The sequence below is a fragment of the Mobula hypostoma genome, unplaced genomic scaffold, assembly GCF_963921235.1.
Source record: "Mobula hypostoma unplaced genomic scaffold, sMobHyp1.1 scaffold_134, whole genome shotgun sequence".
Classification (NCBI taxonomy): domain Eukaryota; kingdom Metazoa; phylum Chordata; class Chondrichthyes; order Myliobatiformes; family Myliobatidae; genus Mobula; species Mobula hypostoma.
This window is the reverse complement of record NW_026948246.1, coordinates 1-22,000: the sequence shown is the minus strand read 5'-3', so window position 1 is coordinate 22,000 and position 22,000 is coordinate 1. Positions and strand designations below refer to the sequence as shown.

Below are 22,000 nucleotides of genomic sequence, written 5' to 3'. Positions count from 1 at the left end.
TCTGTCTGTCTGTCTCTCTCTCCCTGTCTCTCTCTCTCTCTCTCAGCTCCAGCAGTCAGTGTACTGACGTCATTCTCCCGCCTCCTGCAGCCTCTCACAGTGACATCCACAGCAAAATGTAACCTCTGATCTCGTAACACTTGCCCCTCACATCTCCTCTCACTTTACATGTATTAGACATTTCAACACCCAGGAAAAATATATCGTCTGTCCGCTCTATCTATTCCTCTTTTAATCTTATAAATGTCCATCCAGTCTTACCCCAGCCTGCGCCGCTCTGGAGAAAACACAAGTTTGTCCAGCCTCTCGTTGCAGCTCTGAACCACCCGATCAATCTGTGCAGTCTCTTTCAGGGAGCTGTGAACTTGGATCCAATATCCCTCTGCTCATCGACACTGTTCAGGGACTTTCATTCAACAGTGAGTACAGTGTCTCTTTACATTTAACAGTGTACTGTCCCTGTACATTCGACCTACCGAGCTGCCAAGATGATCATCACTAATCAAATCTCACTGAGTTTTCTCAGGTCCTGTTGAATTTATTCCCAAGTGCACAAGTACGGGAAGGTACAGGGACAGAGAAACACCCAATCCCCCATCGGGGAAGAGATACAAAATCCTTGAAGCGCGTACCACCAGCCTCATGGACAGCTTCCTGTCTGCGGTTGTAAGCCAAATTAATGGTCTCCAGTCCAATAAAATGGACTCGACCTCACAATGTAACCGACATGACCCTGCCCCATATGTCTATCTGCACTGCACTTTCTCTGCAGCCATAATGCTTTGTTACAGTTATTGTTTTGTCGTATATCAGCTCAATGTACTGTTGTAATGTATTGATCTGTGTGGATGGTACGTCAGGCAAGATTTTCACTGTAGCTCAGTACGTGATAAGAATAAACAAATTCCCCATTTTAATTGTGTGGAAATATTAGACAGACTGAGCTTCTGCTTTGGAACCACAGAGGGAAACTTAACTGAACTGAGGAACACAAATAAATAGAAAAGGCTTCAATCTCGCATTACGATCTGTGGTAACTGGGATCAGGTGACCGGTGGTGGGTCTCCCAGACCAATTATCAGAATCAGGTTCAATAGCACCGGCAGATGTCATGTAATTCGTTCTCTCTGCGGCAGCAATGGAACCTAACTCATAGCAATAGATTTTAACCCCCTCTGTGGTGGGGTTTACAGACATGTAAATGATGAGCCCCTCCTGTCCCCACCGGGACAAACATCCTGTCCGCCCCCTCTCTCACCGTCTTCATCCTTTCAATAAAATCCCCCTCTCCCTCCCCGGGGAACCGGCATCAAACCGACGGGCCGAGCGGTCTCCTCCTACCTCTCAGCGACACATCAGACTCCGGCCGCAGGAGACGCTTCACAAACGCCCCAACTTCCCTCGGAGGGAAATGGAAATAAATCAGAAAGCGGACATTTACTTTGACGGTTGTCCCGCCGTGACGGAAAGTTCGGGAGACGGTGTCAGCGGGGGTAACGCCCTCTCGGCTGGTCCGCCTCCGCTATTGGTTGGAAGCAGTGATTGACAGTGTTTCCCACCAATGGGAATACCGCAGCGCGTGACTCCTCTGTTGACGGCGGTGGGGGAGGGACTGGTCACGTGATTAGTAGCCCAGCCGTTAAACCGACCAAGCTCGAGCTCACCAGCGCGCGGGGCACAAAAGGCCCCGGATGATCGGTTGAGGTAAGAAGGGATCTCCGGGTTGGGGGTCTCACCGGGCGGGCGTTTTCAACACCGACTTCGGGTAGTTGCTGTGAGCTCCGGACTCCGTGACCCGCAATCCCGGGACAGTCCTGCTCTCTTCCCTCTCTCTCAGCCCCACCATCCGTACACGGGCCCCGGGGAGCTTCCGGCTGATGAGGGAATGGGAACCGATGGGTCTCTCAGACAGAGCTGAGCTCCAGCTGTCTAAATGCAAGGATCGGGAACTCGGAGAAAGGGAACAAAATCTTTTACATCAGCTGTTGAGAAAATCACCTTTGTTCTGCCTCCAGTCACAAACAAGAGAAAATCTGCAGATGCTGGAAATCCAAGCAACACACACAAATTGCTGGAGGAACTCAGCATTAGTACTCTTTTCCATAGATGCTGCCTGGCCTGCTGAGTTCCTCCAGCATTTTGTGTCTGTTGCTTGTTCTACCTCCTCCTGTTCTGGACTTTTCTACCCGTGAGAATATGTTTTGTCCCATTCTCTCTGGGTACATAATGATATCAAACACCTTTGCCCTGGGCAACAAGTAGCTTTCACATCACAAATGTGCCAGACTCCAGTGAGACAGACTACTGCCCTTCCCTTCATATTCATTGGCATTGCCATCACTGAGTTCACCACCGTCAGTCACCTGGGGGAGGGTTCAGGGGAAATATTTATGTACAACACAGAAACTGGTGTTACCTGTGTGTATTGTGGTGAAGCAAAAGTTGCTGGAGAACTTGCAAGTGGGAAGAAGTGGAGTGATATTTGGAAATCTGAGTTTTTAAAGCGTCATTTAGCAAGAGAGACACATAAGGACAATGTGCAAAAGTTCTGGTGAAAAAATCCTTCATTTCCCATTACAGGCCTGCTACATAGGTTGTGTGAGAGAGTGCAGATGAACTCGATCGAACCCAAAGGAGATCAAAGTTCTTCCTGACAGTGATATGCTGGCTGTTGAAAGGAGTACCTCTCTGTATAAAATTCACAGTGCACATGTTGTCACTGGGTAAAAGAATGCACAGTACAAGATTTATCTGCACACTGGTCATTACAAATTAGAAGGGACATTGGTGAGAAGGTGGGGAGACCTCCAGTGTCCCCGATGCCCTTGTAACCCTGCACTTTACGGAGTTGGAACTTGAAATGGATGAATTTTGGATCAGCTGGGATTTGTAGGGGGTGATAGATATGACATGAAGAGAGGTGAGTTACACCCAGGGTGCAGGACACAGGAAACTGGGTGAGAGTCAGGAAGGGGAATGAGGTTAAATAGCCATCGCAGAGTACTCTTGTTGCTGTCCCACACAACAGCAGGTGGACCACTTTAGAAACTTTTGCGGGGAATTACCTGGCAGAGGAAAGTCAAAGGGGTGATAGGGGATTTGTTAGTTAGAGGAACAGAACAAGAGGGGACCAATATCCTAGTGATAAGGCTTGCTAGTGCTAGAGTGGGGGGAGAGGGTGATGTGGTTAAAATAAGTTGCAGGGGGAATGGGAGCAAAAATGACAGAACGGATAGTGAAGAGGGTGAATTGAATTGACGTTATTACGTACATCCTTCATATACATGAGGAGTAGAAATCTTTACGTTACGTCTCCATCTAAATGTGCAATGTGTAATTTATAGTAAATTATAATAATTATTTGTACATAGGACAGTCAATGTAATATAAAAATGCAAATGTATCAGCATGAATTAATCAGTCTGATGGCCTGGTAGAAGAGGGGTCCTTTTGCTGTGGTACCATTTCCTGCATGGTAGCAGCAGGAACAGTTTGTGATTGTGGTGAATTGGGTCCCCAGTATCCTTTGGGCCCTTTTTACACACCTGTCTTTGTAAATTTCCAGAATAGTGGGAAGTTCACATCTACAGATGCGCTGGGCTGTCCACACCACTGTCTGCAGGTTCCTGCGATTAAGGGAAATACAGTTCCCATACTAGGCAGTGATGCAGCTAGTCAGGATGCTCTCAATTGTGTCCCTGTAGAAAGTTCTTAGGATTTGGCGCCCCATCCCAAACTTCTTCAACCATCTGAGGTGAAAGAGGTGCTGTTGTGTTTTTTTTACAACACAGCCGGTATGTACAGACAATATGAGATCCTTGGTGATGTTTATGCCAAGGAACTTAAAGCTGTTCACCCTCTCAACCCCAGATCCATTGATGTTAATACGGGTTAGCCTGTCTCCATTCCTCCTGTCGTCCACAATCAGCTCCTTTATCTTTGTGACAATGAGCGAGAGTTTGTTTTCTTGACACCAGTCAGATGTTGTTCAGACCTCAGATAGAGTCAGCAATCAAATGGTTGAGCATGGTGCGATGAATGTGCTGAGCTGTGCATATCACAATGCAAGAAGCATCGTAGGAAAGCAAGATGAGTTCAGGACCGGGAATGATGATATAGTAGCCATTATTGGGACTTCATTGCACCCAACAGTCTGAGGGATTTAGAGGAACAAATTTGTAGAGAGATTGCAGACCATGCCAAGAAACAAAGGTTGATTCAGTGAATGATTTTAACTTTCATATATTGATTGGGACTCCCATACTGGAAAAGGACTAGATGGGGTAGAATTTGTCAAATGTGTCCTTAATCAGTTCGTAGAATTCCCAACATAGAAGTGTGCAATAAGCTGTTAGGAAATGATCCAGGGCTGGTGACAGAAAGTAGTGATCATAATGCCATGAGATTCAAAGTAAATATGGCAAAAGGGAGGTCTGGACCACAGGTTGAGATTATAAATTGGAGAAATCTCAATTTTGATGGTATTAGAAAGGATCTGACAAGTGTGGTTTGGGACAGGCTGTTCTCTGGCAAAGGAGTATTTGTAAGTGGGAGGCCTTCAGAAGTGAAATTTTGAGGGTGTCTAGTTTGTATGTGCATGCCAAAATAAAAGTCGAAAGGTAACTGGTGCAGGGAACCTCGGTTTTCAAGAGATATTGAGGCCCCAGATATTTTGTTCCTCCAAATGCCTCAGACTGTTGGGTGCTACCAAGACTCATTAATGACTACAATATCATGATTCCACCCCCGAGCTCGTCCGACTTTTTTTTAGTTGTCTTCTGTTAGTTTCTGAAACCTTCCCAATAGTTTTTGCTCTTTTGTTTGCCCTCTCTTTGGATTTTATATTGGCTTTGGCTTCTCATTTCATCCACAGTTGTGTCCTCCTGCCTTTCCAATGCTTCCACTTCTTTGGGATGTATCTATCACTCGGCTCCCAGAAACTCCAGCCATTGCTGCTCCATTGTCACTCCTACCTTTTCCCTTCCAACCAAGTTTGGCCAGCTTCTCTGTCATAGAAACATGGGAATGTTCAGTACAGAAACAGGCTATTTAGCTCATCTAGTCAATGCTGAAAAAACATCTAAGCTGTCTGATGCAACTACCAGCAACGGGACCATCGCCCTCCATACCCCTACCATCCTGGCTCCCATCCAAACTTCTTTTAAATGGTGAAACTGAGCTTGTATTCACCACTTGTGCTGACAGCTCATTCCATACTCTCACGACCATTTCAGTGAAGAGCTTTTCCAAATGTTCCCGTTAAATCTTCACCGTCCCCACTTACCCATGAAATCTGGTTGTCATCCCACCCAACCTGAGTAGAAAAACATGCTTGCATTTACCCTATCTGTACCCTTATAATTTTATATACTTCCAACAAATTCTCAAAGCAATGTATAATTTCCTTATTTATGTTTCAAGCCTTTTTTAGGTGTATAAAATGATGAGCGGCAATGATCATGTGGGTAGCCAGAGGATTCTTTCCCAGGGCTGAAATGGCTAACACGAGGGGGCTTAGTTTTAAGATGCTTGGAAATAGATCCCAAGGGGATATCAAGGGTAAGTTTTTTACACACAGTGGTGGGTGTGTGGAATGCACTGCCGGCTATTTGTGTGAGAGTGTATCAGCTATTGCGGGGCCACGAACCCATGCAGCTCATTGGGAACAGGGAATAATAACAATGGAGAGTGTCAAACTGAGCCAGGTCACTGATTGGAGATGGCAGAAATTATAGAGACAGGAACAGTATCAAAGAATATGTTGGTCGTTCCAGATACCAGCACTGTGCACAGTTAGAAGATGATTTCTCTCTCCAACTTGGGTTGAACTTCACTGTAACAGTGAGATGCCAGATCACACCTTGACAACTCAAGGGATCTCATCTGAAATATTGTCCTACACCCATTGATGGATTTCGTAAATATTTTTACAGGTTAAAAATGACAAGGAATTTGTCTACGTGAATCTCGAACACAACACGCCAGTTTTGCTGTCTCTGTCCAGATACTTAAGAAGAGGAGCAAGGGATTCACTCGATCATCCTTCCTGCTCAGACTGTGGGGAGGGATTGTCATCTGACCGACTGGCATGCCCGTCATTTTACACAGGGGAGAGGCCATTCATCTGCTCAGACAGTGGGAATGGATTCACTCGGTCATTTCAACTGAAGGTGCATCAGCAAATTCACCTGTTCTGTGTGTGAGAAGGGACTCAGTCAGTCTACCCACCTGTGGACACATGAGTCAGTTCATACTGAGCAGAGGCTGGTCATCTGCTGAACTTGTGGTAAAGGATTCACTCGGTCATCTGGCCTAATGGCTCTCCAGCGAGTTCACACTGGGGAGAGGCTGTTCACCTGCTCAGACTGTGGGAAGGGATTCACTTGCTCATCCCAACTGAAGGTGCACCAGCGAGTTCACACTGGGGAGCAGCCATTCACCTGCTCAGACTGTGGGAAGGGATTCACTGAATCATATAAACTACTGATACACCGGTCAGTTCACAGTGGCGAGAGGGCGTTCACGTGCTCAGACTGCGGGAAGGGATTCACTTGCTCATCCCAACTGAAGGTGCATCAGCGAGTTCACACTGGGGAGAGGCCGTTCACCTGCTCAGACTGTGGGAAGGGATTCACTTCGTCCTCTGTTCTACAGAGACACCAGCGAATTCACACTGGGGAGAGGCCGTTCGCCTGCTCAGTGTGTGGGAAGGGATTCACTCGATCATCCCACCTACAAGCACACTGGTCTGTTCACACCGGGGAGAGGCCGTTCACCTGCTCAGTGTGTAGGAAGGGATTCACTTGCTCATCCCACCTGAAGGTCCATCAGCGAGTTCACACCGGGGAGAGGCCATTCATCTGCTCGGATTGTGGGAAGGGATTCACTCGATCATACCAGCTGAAGGTACATCAGAGAGTTCACACTGGGGAGAGGCCGTTCACCTGCTCCGACTGTGGGAAGGGATTCACTCGATCATCTCAACTGAAGGTACATCAGCAAGTTCACACTGGGGAGTGGACGTTCACCTGCTTAACCTGCGGAAAGGGATTCACTCAGTCATCTGAACTGTTGGTACACCAGCAAGTTCACACTGGAGACAGGCCGTTCACTTGCTCAGTGTGTGGGAAGGGATTCACTCGGTCATCCAACCTACTGACACATCAGTCAGTTCACACCGGGGAGAGGCCATTCACCTGCTCAAACTGTGGGAAGGGATTCACTTGCTCATCCCACCTGAAGGTACATCAGCGAGTTCACACTGGGGAGAGGCTGTTCACCTGCTCGGACTGTGGGAAGGGATTCACTTGCTCATCCCAATTGAAGGTACATCAGCGAGTTCACACTGGGGAGAGGCCGTTCATCTGCTCAAACTGTGGGAAGGGATTCATTCAGTCATCTGAACTGAAGGTACATCAGCGAGTTCACACTGGAGAAGGGCTGTTCACCTGCTCAGACTGTGGGAAAGGATTCACTTGCTCATACCAACTGAAGGTACATCAGCGATTTCACACTGGGGAGAGGCCGTTCATCTGCTCAGACTGTGGGAAGGGATTCACTCAATCATCTGAACTGAAGGTACACCAGCGAGTTCATACTGGGAGAGAGGCCGTTCACCTGCTCAGACTGTGGGAAGGGATTCACTTGCTCATCTGCACTGAAGGCACATCAGCGATTTCACACTGGGGAGAGGCCGTTCACCTGCTCGGACTGTGGGAAGGGATTCACTCAGTCATCCGCCCTAATGGCACACCAGCGAGTTCACAGTGGGGAGCGGCCATTCACCTGCTCAGTCTGTGGGAAGGGATTCACTCAGTTATCTCAACTGAAGGTGCACCAGGGAGGTCACACTGGAGAGAGGCCATTCACCTGTTCAGACTGTGGAAAGGGATTTACTTCATCATCTCAACTACTGAGTCACCAGCGAGTTCACACTGGAGAGAGGCCGTTCACCTGCTCAGACTGTGGGAAGGGATTCACTCGGTTGTCTCATCTACAGAGACACCAGCGTGTTCACACTGGGTAGAGGCCGATCTCCTGCTCGGACTTTGGGAAGAGATTCTCTCAGCCATCACCACCATAGGTCCATCATTGAGTTCACATTGGGTAGAGGCCATTCACCTGCTGTGAATGTGGGAAGCGATTTGCTCAGTCATCTAACCTTATGTAACTCTCGCTTCAGCTAGAAGCTTAACATCGGGGGTGATAGCCCCCCAGCCCGGCCAAACTTAAGAAATCTCATTTGGGTGGATGCTGCGTGATGTGACCCCCGTTACAAATCAGTACCCTGAAATAACAAACGGTACACAATTGCGATTAAACGATTGGGCTTTGTAGTTCTTATTTTGACTATAGGGTTAGAAAAGAAAAAATAAAGGAAAATGGCCCACTCCATTCATGTCTTCTCATCTCTCCCCGGCAAAAGACCAAATCTCTCTTCCAAACTCACAAGAAAGAACATTTCTCTCATTGGATAGCCCTGCACTTCAAAACCCTGTTATCTCTAGTCGTCACCTAAACATTGCTGCTGCAGAGAAACCGTTACCTCAGTAGTGATACATTACAGAGAGACCATTACATTAACACTGAAACCTCACAGCGTGTTACAGTTGTGACACACTACCAGGTTCACAATAGACAATAGGTGCAGGAGTAGGCCATTTGGCCCTTCGAGCCAGCACTGCCAGCACTATGATCATGGCTGAAAGCATCCAGAGACTTGGCCTCCACAGCCTTCTGGGGCAGAGCATTCCCTATATCCACCACTCTCTGGGTGAAAAAAATTTTCCTCAATTCCATTCTAAATGGCCTACCCTTTATTCTTAAACTGTGGCCTCTGGTTCTGGACTCACCCATCAGCGGGAACATGCTTCCTGCCTCCAGCATGTCCAATCCCTTAATAATCGTATATTTTTCAATAAGATCCCCTCTCAGACTTCTAAATTCCAGTGTATACAAGCTCAGTTGCTTCAATCATTCAACGTATGACAGTCCCGCCATCCCGGGAAATAACCTTGTGAACCTATGCTGCACCCTTTCAATAGCAAGGATATCCTTCCTCAAATTTGGAGACCAAAACTGCACACAGTACTCCAGGTGTGGTCTCACTAGGGCCCTGTACAGCTGCAGAAGGACTTCTTTGCTCCTATACTCAATTCCCCTTGATCTGAAGGCCAGCATGCCATTAGCTTTCTTCACTGCCTGCTGTACTTGCATGCTTGCTTTCAGTGAATGATGTGCAAGAACACCTAGATCTCGTACTTCCCCTTTCCCTAACTTGACTCCATTTAGATAATAATGTGCCTTCCCATTCTTACCACCAAAGTGGATAACCCCACATTTATCCACATTAAACTGCATTTGCCATGCATCTGCCCACTCACCCAGCCTGTCCAAGTCACCCTGCATTCTCATAACATCCTCTTCATATTTCACACTGCCACCCAGCTTTGTGTCATCGGCAAATTTGCTAATGTTACTTTTAATCCCTTCATCTAAATCATTAATATATATTGTAAACAGCTGCGGTACCCCACTGGTCACCGCCTGCCATTCCAAAAGGGACCCGTTAATCGCTACTCTTTGTTTTCTGTCAGCCAGCCAATTTTCAATCCATGTCAGTACTCTGCCCTCAATACCATGTGCCCTAATTTTGCCCTCTAATCTCCTATGTGGGACTTTATCAAAGGCTTTCTGAAAGTCCAGGTACACTACATCCACTGGCTCTCCCTTGTCCATTTTCATACTTACATCCTCAAAAATTTCCAGAAGATTAGTCAAGCACGATTTCTGCACTGGGGAGAAAGTTTCAACAACCTGCCTGCTGGATATTTGTCCATCACCGTTGCTGAATGCAATTTTGAAAGTGACTGTTGGTGCTGAACTCTGCAATTATTGCTGCTGCTCACCACACCCAATTCTGCACCCTGGTGACTGAACATGGGAGGAGTTTCTTCTGCTGCATATTCACCTTTAATGGGACTGGAGTTTTATATGGACTGGAGTGGAGAGCGGCCAGTGAAGGAGTGGAGTTTTGAGGCTTTGGCTCGAGAGGTTCTGGCAGTTTTGGCAGCTGGATTGTGCAATCATGTCAATCAAGATTTCGATAGCTCGACTCAGCAGAAAGCAGCTGATTGGTCAGTCGAGGTCAGGTGTCCAAGCAGTTTGATTGAGCAATTGAAAATTGAAAAACTCAACAAACAAATAAAAAGAGGGGCAGCTCAAGCGGAGCGGCCAGTGAGTGAGTGGGCCAGTGAAGGAGTGGAGCTTTGAGGCTTTGGCTCGAGAGATTTCAGCGAGCAGAGGCAGAGGATGAGCTTGCTCCCAGTAAGGTAAGGCCGGGTAAGTTTATTTAATTAATTAACTTAGGAGTTAGTAATGGAGGCAGTAGATAGGGCAGTCCAGTGCTCCGATTGTAGGATGTGGGAAGTCAGGGACAACACAATTGTCTCTGATGTCTACACCTGCAAGAGGTGCATCCAGCTGCAGCTCCTGTCAAATCGGATCGTTCGGGGGGCAGAGGCAGTAATAGATCAGAGTTTCAGGGAGACAGTCAGCCCTAAAAGCCAGGAGACAGGTCAGGTGACTGTCAGGAGAGGGAAGGGGAATAGACAGAAAGAGCAGAGCATCCCTGTGGCCGTTCCCATCAACAATAAGCGTACTATTTTGGATTCTGTTGGTGGGGACGACCTACCAGGGACAAGTTGCAGTGGTTGTGTGTCTGGCACCGAGACTGGACCCTCAGCTCAGAAAGGAAGGAGTGAAAAGAGGAGAGCTGTAGAGCTAGGGGATTCAATAGTCAAGGGGACAGTTAAGAGGTTCTGTGGGAAAGATGGAGAATCCCGGATGGTCTGTTGCCTCCCTGGTACCAGGGTCCACGATATCTCGGATGGAGTTCTCGGTATTCTCAGGAGAGAGGGTGAGCAGCCAGATTGTGTGGTCCACGTGGGGACCAATGACATAGATAGGAGTAGGGATGAGACCCTGAAGAAGGAAAATAGCGAGTTAGGGGGAAAAGTTAAAAAGCAGGACCTCAAGGGTGGTAATCTCAGGATTGCTGCCTGTGCCACGAGACAGAGAGGGTAGGAACAGGAAGTCATGGCAGTTGAATGTGTGGCTGAAGAGTTGGTGCAGGGGGCAGGGGTTCAGATTTCTGGATCATTGGGATCTCTTCTGGGGAAGGTCTGACCTGTACAACAAGGACGGGCTGCACCTGAACTGGAAAGGGACCAATATCCTGGTGGGCAGGTTTGTTAGAGCTGTTGGGGAGGGTTTAAACTAGTTTGGCAGGGGGGTGGGAATCAGAATGTGAGTGCAGAGATTAGGGTAGAAGGACAAGGGCATGATGCTATGTGTTCTGAGTTGGTGAGGAAGGACTGGCAGGGGACAAAACATAAATGTAGCCAGTTAGAGGAGCTGAAATGTGTCTATTTCAACACTAGGAGTATTAGGAATAAAGGGGACGAACTTAGAGAATGGATCAGTACGTGGAACTACGATGTTGTGGCCGTTACTGAAACTTGGCTGGAGGAAGGGCAGGATTGGCTGATGCAGGTACCGGGGTTTAGGTGTTTAAAAGGAATAGTATGGGAGGTAGAAAAGTGGGGGAGTAGCGTTACTGGTCAGGGATAGTATCATGGCTGTAGAAAGGGAGGACGCTGCAGAGGGAGTGTCCACTGAGAGGGGGTGTGGGTGGAAGTCAGAAAGAGGAAGGGATCAATCACTGTGCTGGGAGCAGTCTATTGGCCCCCAAATAGCCCTCGGGACACCGAGGAGCAGATAAGCAGGCAGATTTTAGAATGGTGCAGGAAATGCAGGGTTGTAGTTATGGGTGATTTTAACTTCCCTCATATTGACTGGCACCTCTTGACTGCAAGGGGGATAGATGGGGCTGAATTTGTCAGGTGTGTTCAAGAAGGATTCCTGACACAGTATGTGGACCGGCCAACGAGAGGAGAGGCCATACTGGATCTAGTTCTCGGTAATGAACCTGGTCAGGTGGCAGACCTCTTGGTGGGGGAGCATTTTGGTGAGAGTGACCACAACTCCCTTAGCTTCAGCATAGTTATGGAAAAGGATAAAAACAGACAAAATGGGAAAGTGCTTAACTGGGGAAGGGCTAACTATGAATGGATGAGGCAGGAACTAGCAAGAGTAAATTGGAAACAGATGTTCAAAGGTGAAAGCACAGAAGTAATGTGGAGGAAGTTTAGGGACCACTTGTGCTGGGTTCAGGATAGGTTTGTCCCACTGAGGCAAGGAAAAAATGGTAGGAAAAGGGAACCGTGGCTGATGAAACACGTGAGGCAACTCGTCAAGCGGAAGAAGGAAGCATATGTAAGATATAAGAAGCAGTCAGAGCCCTGTTGGTCGCTTTTCAATTGCTCCTACCCTGTTTACTTAATTGTCTCTACCAGTCTTTCTTTTGAAACCTTATTATAATACTTCAATACTGCTTTACTGTGGCTGGGAAAAGGACCAAAGCATTTGCAAAAGAAAGAGTCTTTGGATTCAATCAGTGACTTCCTTAAACGGCAAAAGTAGGAATTCTCTGAGGAGTTTCAACGGCTCAACAGCAAATTGGATACAATTCAATGAACTTTATTTCAGCATGAGAACCAAATTCAGGAGAATACTGTGAAGCTAATGACACTTGAAGAGGACGTTGAAGATACAATTAAACTCTGCAAAGAGTTATCTTTATCCAATGATAAAATGCTGAGAAGGATCATCAGTCTCGAAAATAGAAACAGGAGAAATAACTTGCGAATCCTGGGTCTTGAAGAATCAATTGAAGGCGCTGACCCTACGAAGTTTTTTGCAAGCTTTCTGAAGCAGCTTTTCCCTGATTTATTCACTTCCGATCCGAAGCTCGATCGAGCTTTTCGCTCTCTGACTTTGAAGCCATTGTCCTTGGCAGCGAAATCCAGATCGGTCGGACTAGCCTTTCATGAATTTCGTATTAAGGACCTTTTAATTCGCCATACCCGGAGACAAGGAATGATCGATTTCCAAAATTACAAGGCTAGATCTGTGGAAGACTATTCGCCTGAAGTTTTGGCTGATCGCATGAAATATAAACATGTTATGTTGGAATTTTATAATAAAGGATATAAACCATCCCTTCAGTTCCCCGCACGTCTGTGTATTGTTTTCAAGAACGGATTGCAAAATAGAATCCATTCAGTTGAAGATGCAAACGAGTTTCTGAAGGATGAAGTCTAAAACTTATATTTCTTATTTGATCAAGTTTTTTCTTCTGTTAATATACATTTGAAATAAGGTTTCATTAAGCTTATGTTTTGGCTGTTCATATATTGTCTTTTGTTATATATTTTTTTGATACTACTTTATTTTATCCCGTTTTGAGGCTTTATTTTAATACAGCTTTCTTTAAATTTGTTTAAAGTGATCCTTTCGTATTTCCGAATACCGAGTTATTTTACTTTTTATGTTGTGTCTTGGTAGGGACATAATGACCTTGCAGGACTGGAGTTTTTTTTCTGTCAACAGGATTTTTTGGGGCTGGTACTTAGTTCTCAGCTCGCTGACTGTCTATTGGTCAGCTTTCTCGCTTTGGGTGGGGGAGAGAGTAGGTCCTATTTCTCTCTGGGAGCTGTGTTGGGTTGAATGTATGATTGTTTATTTGAATACCTTACTTCACGATTTGCTTTCTAGTTTTAATAACTTATGGCCAGATCTTTTAATTACACGTTGATTGGTATTTAAAATGGTTCAAAATATCAACCTGTTTAGTTTGAATGTGAAAGAGCTGTATCACCCCTTCAAAAGGAACAAAGTGTTTGCTTATATTAAAAAATTAAAAGCACCTTTTTTTTTTACAAGAAACGCACATACGCAGCTGTGATAGCTTACGTTTTTTTTTACTTGGTGGAAGGGTATGCAATTCCACTCTTCGTTTAACACACAATCACGTGGCGTTTCAATTTTTGTAGATAATACAGTTTCCTTTATTCAGCATAAAGTTGTTTCGGACCCTGATGGTCGATTTGTTATTGTATCGGAGTTTAGACAGTAAATTAATTGTTTCTGGTAATGTATATGCCCCCAACATAGATGATTCAGGATTTTTTGAATGTCTATTTTCCTTTTTGCCAAATTTGTGTACTTACTCCCTTGTGATAGGAGGACATTTTAACTTCTGGTTAGATCCAGTATTAGATCACTCATCTGTTAAACCCTCCACACTTAATAAATCAGCTTTGTTCATCCAATCTTTTACAAATAAATGTGGTTTTGTTGATGCTTGGCGTTTTCTGCATCTGACGGACAGGAAGTATTCATTTTTCTCCCATGTCTATCGTTCTTATACCAGGATTGACTTTTTTTTATTGATAGTCAAAAGATTTCATTAGCTCGATTGATTGAATATAAAGCGATTGCTATCTCTGACCACTCTGCTGTAATTCTATCTTCAAGTCTTTCTGGTCCTATCCCCATGAGTAGATTTTGGTGATTTAATTTAACTCTGTTATCCGATGAGGAATTTTAAAAATTTATGGAGAATCAAATTACTCTTTTTTGGAAGAAAATATGTTGGAAGAGACATCCAGCCTGATTATATGGGATACTTTTATAGCATACATCCGAGGTCAAATTTTCTTATACTGCAAACATCATTAAAAAAGCTAACAAAGAATGAAATGAATTAGCCAATCAGTTAAAGCAACTGGGTTTCGATACCTGATCCTGAAACATATGAGAAGTATTGAAACTAAAACTAAATATGATCTTCTTTTAACGTATCCAATTGAAAGCCAACTTTTAAAAGATAGAAGTCAACTTTATACTCATGGAGATAAAACTGGTAAGCTACTGGCTAATCAATTGAAGCCATTTTCAGCGAATTAGCAAATTAAAGAAATAAGTAAAATTAATGGGGACATGACAACTGACCACCTTGAAATTAATGACACTGTTAGGGAATTTAATTCTAAATTGTATAGTTCTGGCTCTGTTAATGATAATATTGAAAAGAATAATTTTTAGATCAATTAAATATTAATAATATTTCATTAGATGATCATAGGCAATTGGATCAACCTATTTCCCTGGAGGAAAGTGCTCAGGCTATTTGAGAATTGCATTCTGGGAAATCCCCAGGACCCGCTGGATTCTCTGGAGAGTTTTATAAGGCTTGTTCCTCCTTGCTTATACCACACTTATGTTCTACCCTTACAGATTCCTTTAAGGTAGGAAGACTACAGCAGTCTTTTTACTAAGTTTTCATTTCACTCATTCCCAAAAAGAATAAGAATCCTACTGTATGTTCTTTGTATAGACCTATCTCTTTATTCAATTTTGATACTAAAATTTTATCTAAAGTGTTGGCTCGCAGACATAAAAATATTATATCTTCTATGGTTTTGGATGATCAGACAGGATTTATTAAAAATCTATATTCCCATTTTAATATACGGCATTTGTTGAATGTTATATACTCTCCATCTAAGGAAATACCGGAATGTGTGATATCTTTGGATGCGGAGAAGGCTTTTGACAGAGTTGAATGGAACTTTCTATTTACATCCTTAGAAAAATTTAATTTTGGACCTAATTTTATTCATTAAATTAAATTACGTTATTTATCTCCCTCCGCTCGGGTTCTTACTAATTTTCAGAATTCTAAACCCTTTAAACTCCAACCTGGAACTAGACAAGTTTGCCCCTTGAGCCCCCTGCTTTTTGATTTGGTATCAGAACCATTAGCAATTGCTTGTTGAGAGTCTAAAGAGATCACTGGTATTTTAAGGAGAGGTACTATTCATAAAGTGTCGCTCAATGCTGATGACTTATTGCTTTTTATATCTAATGTTACAATCTCTTTACCATTTGTGTTCCATTTACTGACTAATTTTAGTCAGTTGTCAGGATAGAAATTAAATCTACAGAAGAGTGAACTCTTTCCTTTAAACAATTTCATACCAACTGATATTAACCTTCCTTTTAAATTTTTAGGAGAACAATTTATATATTTGGGAGTAACAATTAATAAGAATTCTGAAGATTTATTTAAGGAAATTTTTAAAAGTTCATTGAATTACGTTAAAAACACTCTCTAATTGGTTGCCACTCTCTTTATCACTGATTGGCCGAATCAATTCTATTAAAATGAATATCTTGCCTAAATTTGTATACCTTTTTCAAGCTGTGCCTGTTTTTATTCCTAAATCTTTTTTTGACTCTTTGGATTCAATTCCTTCTCCCTATATATGAAAGAATAAAAAAAAACCTTGTATAAATAAAGCTCACCTTCAGAAAACCAAACAGAATGGAGGATTTGCCGGACCCAATTTTAGGTTATATTATTCGGCAGTTAATATACATAATATTACGTTCTGGATATATTACATTAACAATGGGAATTGCCCTATATGGGTTTCCTTGGAAGTCAACTATGTTATAAAATTTTCCATTATTTCTTTACTTGGATCCTCGCTTCCTTTACCTTTAAATAAATTAATTGACAATGTGGTGGTTAAACATACATTGAGGATTTGGTTGCAGTTTAGAAATCATTTTGGTTTATTGAGATTTTCCCTCTCAAGTCCCATACTTTCTAATTATTTTTTGAAACCATCGTTAATTGACTCATCTTCTAAAGAATGGAATAGATTGGGTATTAAACGATTTCAGGATTTGTTTAATGGAGGGAAACTTTCTTCTTTTGTGCAACTTTCAATGAAATTTAAACTTCCCAACACTCACTTTTTTTGATACTTACAGATTAGATTTTTTTTAAGATCTCAATTACTTACATTTCCTACAAGTCTAGATAAGAATATATTAGATACAATTTTTAATTTGAAACCCTTTGATAACGGTTCAATATCTTACAGTCTGCTGTCGGGACTGAAAATGGCCTCTTTAGATACAATTAAAGGAGACTGGGAAAAGGATTTACAGATTTTCATATCTGATGAGAGCTGGAAGATTATTTTAAAATTGATTTATTCTTCATCATTATGTGCTCATCATTCTTTATTACAATTCAAAGTGGTCTATAGAATTCCAAAGAAGACAATTAATAATTGATAAGAGGAAAGATGAAATGGAAAATAATAGAGATGAAAATACCAATTTTTCAGACATATAAATAAACGGGAGGCGAGAGTGAATAAGGGAGTCACGTAGGGAGCGATCCCTGCGTCTACCCCCCCCTCCCATACCTCCCCACCGATCTCCCTCCTGGCACTTATCCTTGTAAGCGGAACAAGTGCTACACATGCTCTTACACTTTCTCCTTTACCACCATTCAGGGCCCCAGACAGTACTTCCAGGTGAGGCAACACTTCACCTGTGAGTTGGCTGGGGTGATATACTGTGTCCGGTGCTCCCGATGTGGCCTTCTATATATTGGCGAGACCCGACGCAGACTGGGAGACCGTTTCGCTCAACACCTATGCTCTGTCTGCCAGAGAAAGCAGGATCTCCCAGTGGCCACACATTTTAATTCCACATCCCATTCCCATTCTGATATGTCTATCCACGGCCTCCTCTGCTGTAAAGATGAAGCCACACTCAGGTTGGAGGAACAACAGCTCATATTCCGTCTGGGTAGCCTCCAAACTGATGGCATGAACATCGACTTCTCTAACTTCCGCTAATGCCCCACCTCCCCCTCGTACCCCATCCGTTATTTATTTCTATACACACATTCTTTTTCTCTCTCTCCGTTTTCTCCCTCTGCCCCTCTCACTATAACCCTTGCCCATCCACTGGGGTTCCCCCACCCCCCCAGCCTTTCTCTTTGGGCCTCATGTCCCACGATCCTCTCGTATCCCCTTTGCCAATCACCTGTCCAGCTCTTGGCTCCATCCTTCCCCCTCCTGTCTTCTCCTATCATTTTGGATCTCCCCCTCCCACTTTAAAATCTCTTACTAGCTCTTCTTTCAGTTAGTCCTGACGAAGGGTCTCGGCCCGAAACGTCGACTGTACCTCTTCCTATAGATGCTTCCTGGCCTGCTGCGTTCACCAGCAACTTTGATGTGTGTTGCTTGAAATTCCAGCATCTCCAGATTTCCTGGTGTTTGAGTTTGATAGCTCCGTGCCTGTGCTCACTGCAGGGGCATCTCATTGAAATCTATGGAATATTGAAATGCCTACTTAGAGTAGAAGTGCGGAGGGTGTTTCTTACAGTTGGGCGGTCTAGGATTAGAGAGCGGGGCCTCAGATTAGAACGATGATAGTTTAGAACAGGGATATCTTTATCCAAAGGTGGTGCATCTGAGGGATTAGTTGTCACAGACGGCTATGGAAGCCAAGTCACTTGGTGTATTTGAAGCAGAAATTGATAATTTGTTGATTATTAAGGACGTCAGGGTAGACTGGGGTTGAGGGGAATCATAAATCAGCTCTGCTACAATGGCGGAACAGACTCGATGGGGCGAATGACCTGTTCTTGTTCCTTCGTCTTATGGACCAATGATCTATTATTATTCTATCTGTGTTACACGGTACAGGTGCGGTAAAACAAACAAATAAAGGACATATCTCTGTCATAATAAACCTGATTCTAATCCTGACCTTTATCCCCAACACTGGAAATCTCCGTCATTTGCAATACTAACGCCAGCGTTATCCCTGTACACTCACGTTCTGACCTACCAGTCTTGCAACATATTCCCAAATTGTCCAATCATACTATTTGTATCGGAATGATGATTCATCATTGCCATCAGTGAAAATAAATCATGTTCAGCCCTCGCTTCAGATGCAGTGCTGCGGTGGGTAAGTAACATAGATGGAGCTGCCATGGCCGAGTGGTTAAGGCGTTGGACTTGAAATCCAATGGGGATTCCCCACGCAGGTTCGAGCCCTGCTCGCAGTGCTCACTCTACAGCCATCAGGGACTAGAAATCCAGCTGCCTGTCAATAACTCCCCGGCTGCTCTCTGAACGCTACATTCTCTGCCAAGTCCAGGCGGCAGACTTTAAGATTTTTACACTCTTCAATACTGTTGCATTTCTACTCAGTGTCCGGAGTTCATTTCTACCCCGACTCTGATCAATCTCCGTGAGGCAGCTTAAACAATCCTTTCTGGTGGAGTTTACTTAGCGACGACATTGTTACTTTTCAACCGAATATCTAACAATAGGTTTCGAGTAGAAACAGAGCGATTGATGTCGGTGGGTTCTACAGCTGTTTGGATACCGAGCGCCTCACTTCGTTCACCAACCCACTTCCTTCAGCTGGATTGCGGACGATTTATCGCACTGAGCAGAATTCCTGCGGCCAAATCAGCAGCAACTTTGGAATTTTAAGAATTAATGACACCAATTTAATATTAATTGTCTTTATGATTGAAGAAACTGGGAGAAGTACCATCAATAAGAATAACGTATCGCCCTCTCTTGCTCCCTCTGTTGGAGGATCATGTGTAAACGCATGAACCATTTCTCCTCATCCGTCCGGACGATGACAATAATTACGAGCCCTCCAGCTTCCGAGTTTAAATGAAGGGGCGGAAAGGTCCATTTCTTTGTCTCGCTGGGGTGAAATACTCTGATGATCAAGAAAACGCTATGAGGAAAACGATGACCCAAAGTGAACATGAAATCGGTTAATTGCCGTATAACTCTCTCTCTTCCACTGCCTTTCAAGCTCCCCCGTTTATCGCTCTTGCCCTGTCTACGATGCGACTCTCTCCCCTGCTTCACTTCCATGTCTCGCTCTTTCTCTGTCTCTCTCTGTAACATACACAAACTCACACACACGCATACACACACACACACACATTATCTCCCTCCCTCTCCCCCCTTCTCCCTCCCTCCCCCCCCCTCTCTCTCTCTCTCTCTCTCTCTCTCTCTCTCTCTGTGTGGGGAGCTAAGAATGGGGCAAGAGTTGAGAATGAACTGGAGGGTGCAAGTGAGGATGTGTGGTAGTCAGCTCGATATGGAAGTCTTTTGGTATGACACAGTGGTCGCTGTTGTTCGCTAATCCTTATTTATGTCGGTAATTTTGATGCGAAATCGCGTCTTGATCAGGAAGTTTCTGCATGACACAAAATTAGGCGGTGCTGTTGATACTGAGGGAGGTTACTGTTGATTACAAGCGTACCTGTTTTAGTTAGAGAAGTGACGGATGTGTGGTAAATGGATTCCAATGCAGTTAAGTATAACGTCGTGCATTTTGGAAATAAAACTTGCAAAGCACTTGTGCTGTAAATGGCCGGGCATTACGGAGTACAGTTGACACGAGGGACCCAGAGGCACAAGCTCACTGTTCGCTGATTTCGATGGTACAGTGAGAAGCCGTTTCTCATTCCGGCCTTTCTCATTCAGGGCAACAGGAAAACAAGACATTATGATAGGTCATTGTTGAGGTTGTGGATAGAGTGCCATGTATAGTTCCGGACGCTCTATTATAGAAAATAGGCCGTTAAACTGTAAACAGTGCAAGTTATACAATGACGTTTTCAGGACAAGGAGAACTGGGTTATATAAAGAATTTATCCAAGCCTGTCATTTGCTCATTCCAAGACCAGAAGAATGCGATTTAAAACAGAGGTAAAATGAATGTTAACAGTCTGTTTTTTTTTCTGTGCAAAGGCGGACAGTGGGACTTGCAAGACAGAACTGTGGGTCACAAGGGCGGCACTGATCTACACTAACAAACGTAGGTCGTTCCACTCGGGAAGAGAGGGGGATATAAACGGGTGAGTGTCGAAAAAAAAAACGATTGAAAGGATCGTCAGTTGAGCTGGAGAGAGGAATCATGCGCGACAGTAAAGCGAGTGAGGAATGTGAAGTACACGTAATTACATGGATCCCCATTGGTGCAGAGTTTGCCTGCAATGAATGGTGAATTAGTTAGACCAGGCAGGGAAACTTTACGAATTCATCACATCCTTGCAGTAATAAGAGCCAGGGGATGTTCTATCGCGTCCTTCAGTTGCTCCCTGAACTTGGTCTGGGTGACGGCGTAAAGAGCCGTGTTTGTGCAGCAGCATCGAGCCCAGTTCTCGCAGAGAATCAGGAGGCAGCGTCACCGCAGAGGAAGCAGACAGCAGTTTCCACGGAGAATACACAGTGAACGGTGCCCACAGCAGGACGAAATTGCCAGAGATGATCAGCAGTAAAACGAGGGATTTCCTGCGGCTCTCCATCTGCGGGTCCCTGTCACTCTGTCCCTTGTCAGCACGCCGGAGTCTCCTGCGCCCCCTGCTGGTGACTAGAACATGCCGGACGGTGAATCCATTCGTCAGGAGAACCAGCAGGAATGGGATTACAGAGGTGAGAAGGTAATGAAATGATTCCATTGGTATTGAGACGGATAAAGACATATAATGCGCGGTAACCATACAAATAAATGGATGAATTATCATTGCATAACGCCCTGGGAGCCGGAAATACCAGTAAATGTTTCTTAAACAGCTGATTGCAGTCACTGTCCCCAGAATCACAGCCGCAGTTTTCCCTGTGCAATATTTTGTTTTCAGTTTCCGGCAACAAATGGCCACAAATCGATCAAATGTGAAAGTGACGGTGAACCAGACCGAACAATTGGTGGCGGCGTAAAGCAGGACGGCGTGGATTTTACACACTGGTGTATCCGCAGCCCAGAGGAAAAGTTCCATTGATGCAGAATCTCGCTCAGTATCAGGTCCAGGACAACGACCATAAGGTCCGCCGCTGCCATGGCAACCGGGTAGCGAGTGACAACTCTGGAGAGACCGCACTTTCCTCTGGACAAGATTAAAGTCGTCACCAGGTTCACTGCGAGGAGCATAGAAAATAATCAGTAGACACACATCAGGGAGCCTTCTCTGTGAAGTGGGCATACAATTAATCAGATTTGTTCTCTGTCATGTCAGTAAATCATTGCTCCTCTGGAAGTCTATAGAGAAAATTAACTATTAGATTCAAATCCTAAGTGAAATTAGCGAAAAAATCAAAGGCAAAATTTGCCGACAGATATCACCCAAGAGCGGCAGCGAATAACACAAATAAGGATCACCGATAATTTCGCAACTTCGGGC

General features: G+C 44.4%; 1 protein-coding gene and 1 non-coding gene across 3 annotated transcripts; both read left to right on the top strand.

Moving 5' to 3' along the window:
* The first annotated feature begins 1,612 nt into the window (after nucleotides 1-1,612).
* On the top strand, nucleotides 1,613-15,943 carry LOC134342162 (zinc finger protein 27-like). Of its 2 annotated transcripts, XM_063040136.1 has the most exons (3): nucleotides 1,613-1,704; nucleotides 5,934-7,578; nucleotides 7,664-15,943. In XM_063040136.1, exons 2-3 carry the CDS (start codon nucleotides 6,316-6,318, stop codon nucleotides 8,024-8,026), a joined length of 1,626 nt encoding a protein of 541 aa, XP_062896206.1. In that variant the 5' UTR covers nucleotides 1,613-1,704; nucleotides 5,934-6,315; the 3' UTR covers nucleotides 8,027-15,943. The 2 variants fall into 2 exon arrangements, with proteins under 2 accessions (XP_062896206.1, XP_062896205.1); XM_063040135.1 differs by having other exon boundaries at nucleotides 5,934-15,943.
* A 2,825-nt stretch (nucleotides 15,944-18,768) lies between these two features.
* On the top strand, nucleotides 18,769-18,850 carry trnas-uga (transfer RNA serine (anticodon UGA)). The gene has a single exon. It is a non-coding gene; the product is annotated as a tRNA-Ser (tRNA).
* Nucleotides 18,851-22,000: the final 3,150 nt, after the last annotated feature.